We start from the raw sequence: 9217 nt of genomic DNA on the forward strand, positions 1-9217 counted from the left end.
ACCCACTCATTTAAAGGATGCGCCGTTACCAATGTAACCGCTCCCCACGTGTTAATGCGAAAAGCCAACGTACGCGACGGTTGAAAATTTTAAACCACGTCAGTTTTAAGTTGAACTCACGTCGGTCTTACGACTTGAAAAGAAATTGCCGAGTTACGTATCTCCGTCCTTATCCAATACTTGAATCCGACTCAAATGAAGAGATCGGACTCGAGTAGAGGCACTGTTCGTACCCTAGCTCAAAATTTAAGCCATGCCCAATAAAGTTAAAAGGCCCAATCTAGAAGATTGGCCTCAACCGCTTGTCCGACCTCCTCAAAGAGGTCGGGATCAATGCAAGCAGGCAATTAACAATTATCCAAGTGAGTAATTGTCTCCCTAAATCTCTCATCACTCCTGGAAGAGAGATCTCAACAATCCTAAAATAAAGGGACGGTTATCCATCATCAGAAGTAGAACTACTTCAACGGTCATCCCCTTATAAATACACTGACACACTCAAGTAAATTTAAGTTCTAATACTTTAAACCTAGTTAACCCCTTACTAACTTAAATATTGGAGTATTTTGCAGGTACCACACCTCACCTTTTCACAAACAACTTGGACGACTGCCATAAGACGTGGGACAAATCGGAGCACACTCCATTAAAAATTTGGACCTCACTTACAAGCCTAAAAAAATTCTTGTTTCTGTGTTTCAGATAATTCTCAGAACACATATTAATTTATTATTGTCTAAATTATTTAGTTGAATTCTATTTTTTTTTATTCACATATTTTAATGGCATTACTCTGTTACATTATCAAGGGATCCAACAACTATTCCCAGTCAAACAAGCTAACATTTCCATCAAATATTCTTCATAAATATATCTCTAAAGTTTCTAGAAAGTTTGTAATTAACAAACAGGTGGACACAGCTAGCAAGACACAGCAAAAAGGTAACATCTCATACACAAGACAGTACAATCTGCAAAACTTGTATGTGGTCTGCAGTCTGCAGACATTTTATTAAAAGGTTATTTGGAAATAAAGGCAAAATTTACAAGTTAGTTGAGTCGGTCACCTCAGAAAATAATTAAGTATTTCGATATACTGATATTCTGGGTCTCATAATAATTAGTATAGAATTATAGATGAATGGATTAATAACATAAGACATGGACGTGTGGAAGACGCGGTCCTGAAGCCCATTGCTGTATGTGGGTCTTAATTGATAATAATAATATTATTGGCTGCGTACTCGTTCGCTCAATTAATCATACCTAGCTAGCCACATCTTATCACCATTCTCATAAATTCTCTTTCCCCTTTCTCCATTCTCCAATCACCAAACACCCCAGCTAGCTAGTAAGCTTAAGCTTATTCTTTGTTTTAATTTGTAATAATTCAATTGTTCATTAATTATATATCTCTGTAGATCAAATCACGAGTCAGTACGTGTGCTACATTTTTCCAACCTAGTAGAAAATTAAACTAGTTTCTGAGATCTTAATTCCTCTATGATGTATATCGCCTTATGTTGGATATATATTAGTCAACCACGTGGCTACTTAGCTTATCTGATCTCTTTCTCTCTACATATATATGTGGAGCATATATGGACTGGATCCTCTCCAGTGGAGAAAAAACTGGATGGTGTCCAGTGGAGGATCTCACCTTTTATTGTTTTCTATCTCCTATTTAATTTTGGTCCCACTTATAGAATTAAAGGTGAGAGATCACACTTTACTCTCTGAAGTGTTAGAAAAAATGGAGAGGATCCATTTCCGAGCATATATACACCAACACCAGGAACCCATGAAATTGACTTGTTTAATTTCTCATGTTTCCTTTCCGTGTTAAGAAAATTAAATAAATAACTTTCATGTCTTGGGTGTTTCTTAATTCTTAGTATACCGTATATCATGGTGTTCCAACTTCCAAATTCACAGTCACACGGCCTACCCAAAATTTAATTTGTAAAAAAATAAATAATCATGATTTGTTACTTATTAACATGTCAGCGAACAAATTAAACATTTTGGCTACATAACACTGGAAATATAGTAGAGAGGCTGGCTTGCATATTCATGAATCATATGATGAGTCATGGTTAGTTGGTACATCTTTTTTCCTTAATTATTAAGGTCGTTTATTACGTAACTGAACGTACTTGAATTCGTCTTGATTAGATTTCATCATGTGTTTATATATATAAAAAAACTAATTATAAAAAGGATACATCGATGACTCCATAGTTTAGTACGTGGAGATTATACTTGAAAGTCCAAAAAATATATTCCACGTAGTTTGAATTCTTATGAAGGAAACAAATAAAAGGACAAAAATATATATACATACATCTAACCATTTTAAGTGTTGTAAGTTTGTAAATTAATGTTGATAAATCAATCATTTTGCTTGATGAAATATTATTTTACTGATATTTACTTGTTGCACGCAGTCCTGATATTGTATCAATGAATTGAAGAGGAGTTATATTGGATTTTTCCCATTAAAGAACAAAGAAAATAAGTACGTAGAAGAATGAATATTTATGACTTTTTACCCGTAACAGAATCATTTAATCGATTAAACTCGGCTTGATTGTGTACGTATAGATACGCGAGACATATTCTATTCTGTAAATTATAAGCATTCGAGAGAATACAAGTTGCGTTCTTGAAAAAGCATTGATCTGGTGATAAAAACCCTAGTGGCTCCAACACTAAACTTATGAAAAGGCAAATTTTCATTGTCAAAAAAAGAAGGGGCACCGATAAAACAATGAGAAAAGGGACAAATAATAAAAAAGCAACCAATCTCATTGGCACGAGAAGTTGTCTTTCCTGAGGTGAATACTTAGGGACCACAACGAACCGGAACCACCATCAAAATTATCTTTGATATTTATTCATAACTCTTAGCTTTTCTTCTACCTAGCATCCAAACAAAACCGTTCGGCCAAAATGATTTATTGTCCTTTTATAATATTCTTTTTCTTTCCGCGTATAAACTACAAATATCTTCAATCCTAAAAAAAATCTCATGTTAATTTCCACTTGTTTTGTTAGGCCACTGGTGGTAAATGGAAGCCCCCGGCCCCATCAACCTTCTCACGAGGCTTTCTAAAAAAGAAGCTATGCATATTTATACGCCAGGATCATAACAAAAATAATCTTTTGATCACTATTATGGGTGTATATATACAGAGAAAGACTAATTAAAATTTGAGTACCACTTAACCATAAGAAAAATAAATAATTTCACACTATTAAACACTGATAATAGTTAATTAATAGTTACAAATCACAAAATTTATTAACTCTCTAATACTCCTTTTATATATATATATATATATATATATATATATATATATATATATATTGTTTTTACAAAATATATATTAAAATATAAAAATATATACGTAAGAATCTAGCATCAATATAATTATATGAAAGATTCTATTCGAAAATAGAGAAGGCATGAATTAATATCTTCAGTTCATCAAACTATATATATAATCATCTAATCACTAAGTGTCCGATCCGTAGCAAATTGAAGCTTTATGTATAAAAGCATTGTGAAGTATTGATTTTAATATTCAACTACAACTAATTAATTTCTAAAAGAATAATATTATTCTCTGTGTCCTCCTTTATCTGTTACTATAAAAATTTGTATAAGATACTAAATTTGTAGAGCAACAGATAAAAGAAAAGGAAGAGAGTAAGCGCATTATTTTCTATCCGGCCAAGTCATGAAGCAACTGGGTCCCCATCAAATTCCTGTAGGGCATGGCGTGTGCTTCGCCATCCAAAAGAGAGTACTGAACTGGTTGACTACAGTCTTCAATAATCTGGTCCCTTGATGAGTAGAACATGGAGGCCTGATGCTGATGATGAGTTTCTGGCGGGAAAGCCAAGCTCACCCCATTTCCACCGTGTTGCTGTAACCCTAGCGTCAAAGAAACCGCACCTCCTCCACTGTTATTGAAGCCCTCAGGATATGATGAGAAATCAATCTCCACTGATCCAAACGTGTCTGCGACACCTCGCCCTAAGTACTGTTCCTCCTCTTGTTGATTCATCTGCTCATGGTTATCTTTGTGATGATCAGAGTTGTTGTTGATGATTGAGGACATGCATTCCGAATCGATTCGAAGTAGGCGAGGCTTCTGATCCTCTGGTCTTGCTGCTGCTGAATTTGGAGATAGGTTTTGAAAATCTTCAGTGTTGCTGCCTCCTCCTCCCTCCGAGGATGCTGCAGCAGCCTCCTTCTCTTCTTCCAAGTACATTTCCTCCACCATTGGCTTCCATAGCCTCACCCTTGCATTGATAAACCAATTTGAAACCTGCTTGTATATGTATTTGTGTCACCAATAATAATTAATATTAAATACATGATGGATTATAATTAATTAGGTGAGAAGTCACTTGCCGAAGATGTATTCATATAAAGTTGATAGTTGATAATTATTAGATGATAATTTAGTTAAAGATGTTAAATTATTAAATAATTTTTAACTATTAATTTTATATAAAGATAATTGCAGCTGAATCTTTCTCTTATAATTATATATGTAATTAAAGTGAATAAAATGGAAGAGTAAGGGAATTAGGGTATGGGTGGACGTACCTGGCTTCTAGAGAGACCAGTTTGGCGTGCTAAAATATGTTTATCAACATCACTTGGGTACCTGCAAACGTTTTTTACCCAAAAAATTATTAGGAATATGACCTTCCATAAATACTAATATATTGAGATAACAAGTGGAAAAGGGGTCCTACTCAGAAGAATTCAAACCCAGAATTAAAAGGTAGTAGGTAGAGAGATAAAGAATTAACAAATTAAGCAAACGAAAGAATTGCATATATAAATATATCTTGTAAAAATAAAATACGGAAAAGGTTGGAATCGGAATGGTGATGCACAGAAAGTGGCAAAGCATAAATGATTGATGATGAGAATCTGCAAATATGAGAAATGAAACTACTTGCGCTAACATATATATTCGCTTCTACTCAGCTACTTGTTGCTTTCCTTTGGAGAGAACTAACATTGATTCTTTAGAAAAATCAATTTTGCAGCATACTTAATCCGGCACTGAATATAATTTTGTGATCTACCTATATTACACAGCATGAGATGGAGTAGTTGTAGTAGGAGATAATTAGGAAATAGGAAAAATGATTATATATGGTAATTAAGAATTGAAGATTATTATTACGGGTGAAGAAAATGCTCGAAAAGCCAAGCGCGGAGAAGAGAAACGGAACGTTCAGGAAGGCCACGTTGGGGTCTCCAGGGATGAGATTCCATGGAGATGGTTTGGTGAAAAGCCCTTTGCTGTCTCAAAGCCTGGTCAATGATTCTAAGCCTGGGGGTTTGGCCCTTAGTGGTGCCCGGTGCAATTGGATCCTTCTCTCCCATCCCCTTCCGAGTGGCCTCTATCTGTTCCAGTATCCCATCCTTCAAGCATCTGAAGTGGCGTGACATGGCCTTCAGCGCAAGTGCCGAGTACACGGTGGCCGCTCCCTCCCCGGCCATGGCCTCAAATGACGCCACCACTCCCTTCATCTGATTACAGTAGTGCTCGTATCTTGTGTCCACCTGCTTATCATATCAAATTAAATCATCACATATTAATAATTAATTATTGAGTAGCACTAGCGTTACCTCTTGGAGCATGACAAGGAGCTTAGCCTTTCTCTTGTGCAATTCAACCAAGTCTAGAGAGGTAAGAGGTGGGGGGTTGGTGTTGTTCTTGTTACGCTTGATGAGTTGATTATTGAGTTGCTTGGTTCCTAGGCTACAGAACTCGTTGAGGAGTTGCTGTGCCGGTAGCAAGAACCTGGACGCCTTGAGCGAGTAATGGCCTTGCAGCGCCATCTCATGGTGTTGTTGTCTTAGGGGAAAAGATTGGAGAGAAATAGAAGAAGGGTTGTTTGAGCTAAGAGATAGTGAAAGGCCTTGGCTTGGCGTGTTTTGGAGTATTAGATCAAAACAAGTAGGAGGTGGTGGTTCGTTGTTGGCGAACAAGGTTTTCCATTTCATCTCCATCTCTGGGTCAGATACAAAGCCGCTTCCTCCTCCTCCTCCAGGATTATCGCTGTAGGTGTAGCAGAATCCACCACTTGATGATGAAACCATCTCTCTCTCTCTCTCTCTTTCTCTCTGTGTTTGTTAATAAGGCAAACAAGAGATCAGATCAGATAGATGACGGAGTACGGTGTATACTATGAAACTCAGAGAGAGGTAGACGAGGGGGTCATCATCACCTCCATCCTATTATCATCATCATTTCCTCTCTCTCTCTCTCTCTCTAAAGACACCATTCATGAGTCAATGCATTATCATCATAATATAAATATAAATAATACAACCAAAATAGTGTTCGCACAAGTCCAAAAATATCAACGAAATTTTCCAAATTAATATTATTATTATTTTGTAGTCACATTAGATTAAATTATTAGTAACAAAATTAAACTTAAGTTTAAGTTGAATAGACAATAGACAATAGTAAAAGAATAAATAAAAAAATACTAGACCTCTAGGAATTGAAGTGTGTATGGAGGAAAATGATAATGCCTGCTACATAAAGTACAAGCCGCCACATCGCTCCGGTTTCCTTTGATTATCCCTTTATTAATACCCCGAAACCCAAACCAAAATCAAAATTAGGAATGAAATCAGCCCTAGCTGGACTTTCTCAGATGGGTTTGAGTGAACCAGGACGGTTCTTTTAGTAGGAGTAGGTGGGTCCTCCTCTTCCCCCTTCTTCTTCTTCTTCCCTTGTGTGGCTATTTAGAAGCCAAAGAAAGAGAAAGAGAAAAAGTGTAAATGAGTTTAGGAAGGGTCATGTAAAAAGTAAAATAAGGAGGAGAGGATGGTGTGGTGGTCCTGCTGCCTTAGCTTGCTTAGCTTTGCCTATCTAATTCTTATTAATTGGTCACTTAAAGTACTCCACCCATTCTACTCTCTCTATCCTCCATGCCTGGGACCGCATCTTTTTCTTTTCTTTTTCTTTTTCTTTCATAAAATAAAAACAAAAGGAAAAATTGGTGCCTTCCATATTAGTTAGCTTATCAAGATCATACATCAACCTTATACTCAATAAAATTCCCATTATTATATAAAATAGGTGCTTTAACAAAATCGAAACTAATTAAATATTTGCAATTTACGTTTTAAGCCTTTTATTACGCGCGGAATCACATACATATTTCTTATTATATATTAGTTAATTTTAAACATATATTTTCTTTTTATTCGTTCATCAGCAACAATGCTTTCCCTTCCACGCGCATTTACATAATCATTTAGTTTGGATATACTCACACCTTCTTTTCGGAGAGAAAAAATAGATAAGGTAAAAATTTGCATGTAATTATTTTTATATAAAATTAATAGTTAAAAATTTATTAGATAATAATTTAATAAAAAAATTAAAAACTAATTCACAATGTAATTAATTGTAGCCAATTAAGGAAAAAAGTTTCAATAAAGAGATCTTCATCCCATCAACCGTACATACATAGTAAGAAAAAACCATCACACAAAGTTTTATCCCTTTATTCACATCTATGTGTGCGCCGCTGCCATATCTGCCAACCATTGCCGCACGCACGCGCCGCCATTCCACCCCCGCACGGCGGACATAGCGCTCCCTCCCACTGCCGCACCCACAGACGTAGTGCCCCCTCCCACACACTGCCGCACTCATGGACGTAGTGCCCCCATCGCCGCACGCACGCATGCAGTCCTGCTGCCGCACACACAGACGCAGTGCCCTCCCTCTGCCTCCGCATGCATTAGCGCCCCTCCCACCGTGATGTTTTTTAAGTTTGGGATGTTTCTCATCTTTATCTTTTGCATGTTTTTTTGGGTGGATGATTTTTTGATAGTTTTAGATTTTTTTTTTAGTTTGTGAAATTTTTTAATATTTTTTGGATATTTTATTTTGTTAAATTTTAAAATTTTTATAATAATTTTAAATATCTCTTTTTTAAAAGTTTTGGATTTTTCTTTACATATTGTATGTTTTTTTATTATAAATGTTTAGAATGATTTTAAAAATGATAATCGAATTTTCGAAATGAATTGTAAAATTTTTTTAAAATAATTTTAGAATTTTAAAAATGAATTTTGAAGTTTTTAAAAGAATTTTAGATTTTTTTTAAAGTTTTTTTATTAAATTTTAAATATTTTTTTATGATAGTTTAAATTTACATTCTCTTTAAATAAAAATAAAAAAAGTTATTAATTAATTACAGTTGATTATATTTTTAATTAGTTATCTAACAAAATTATTTAGTCAAATACGTTATATTATTTAATACTATTTTTGCTATGCATTAATTTTTGTCTCTATTTTTGCTATGCATCAATCTTTGTATTTTCTTTAGTTTTGTTTGTATTGGGTTCCACTTTCACTTCATTCTGTTAAATTGAATTGTGATGCTAGTTGTTTTGCTCCTTTTGGCTATACTGGTTTTGATTGTATCATTCGCAATCCTGATGGATGTTGGTTGAAAGGTTGCACTCGGAAAATCGAAGTGTGCAGTATTCTTTTTGCTGAATTGTATGCAATTTGGAGAGATTTACTTCTTGTTTGGGAGAATAGATTTCGTGAGGTTATTTGTGAAACGGACTGTTTAAAAGTTCTTTTCTTAGTAAACCAAAGAATGCTTAGTAAAGATATTTCGAAATGGGATTTGGTAAAGCATATACAGGAGGTTATGAATTGGAATTGGAGAGTCTCTATTCTTTTAATTTAGAGAAATGCAAATAGTGTTGCAGATTGTATGACTAAAACAATTACTTCTGACGCGAACATTCACTCGAATTGGAACCAAATATAGAATGAGCTTCGGCATCTAACAGATTTAGATATGAATCTAGCCATTTTTTTTTTCTATTTACTCACAAAAAAAATACGTTATATTATTTAACAATTTTTAAGTTAAGTTAACTTAAGATAAACACAAGTACATTAAAAGTCTTCACCGATCGATAATTGTCAAATACAATTAGCGTTATTTATAAACAATGTTTTTTGGTGGATTTTACGTTTTTTTATTACATGATAGTAGAGAAAAGTGAATGTATATTTTGGACAGATTTCGGATTTGCAGTACAGTATATATATATATATATACATGCTGTTGCTCCTTTAATTTGTCTAAATCAAGAAGGCAATTCGAAGAATGAATGCTCTGTTGTTACGTA

The 9217-nt window shown here is 34.6% G+C and overlaps 1 protein-coding gene across 1 annotated transcript; it reads right to left on the minus strand.

The window, feature by feature from the left end:
- Positions 1-3430: 3430 nt before the first annotated feature.
- On the minus strand, positions 3431-6338 carry LOC130968083 (homeobox protein BEL1 homolog). The gene is made up of 4 exons (XM_057893167.1): positions 5663-6338; positions 5214-5596; positions 4622-4682; positions 3431-4337 (listed from the first exon to the last, which is right to left on the minus strand). Exons 1-4 carry the CDS (start codon positions 6134-6136, stop codon positions 3729-3731), a joined length of 1527 nt encoding a protein of 508 aa, XP_057749150.1. The 5' UTR covers positions 6137-6338; the 3' UTR covers positions 3431-3728.
- Between the last annotated feature and the right edge of the window lie 2879 nt (positions 6339-9217).

Source organism: Arachis stenosperma, chromosome 3 (assembly GCF_014773155.1).
Source record: "Arachis stenosperma cultivar V10309 chromosome 3, arast.V10309.gnm1.PFL2, whole genome shotgun sequence".
Lineage (NCBI taxonomy): Eukaryota > Viridiplantae > Streptophyta > Magnoliopsida > Fabales > Fabaceae > Arachis > Arachis stenosperma.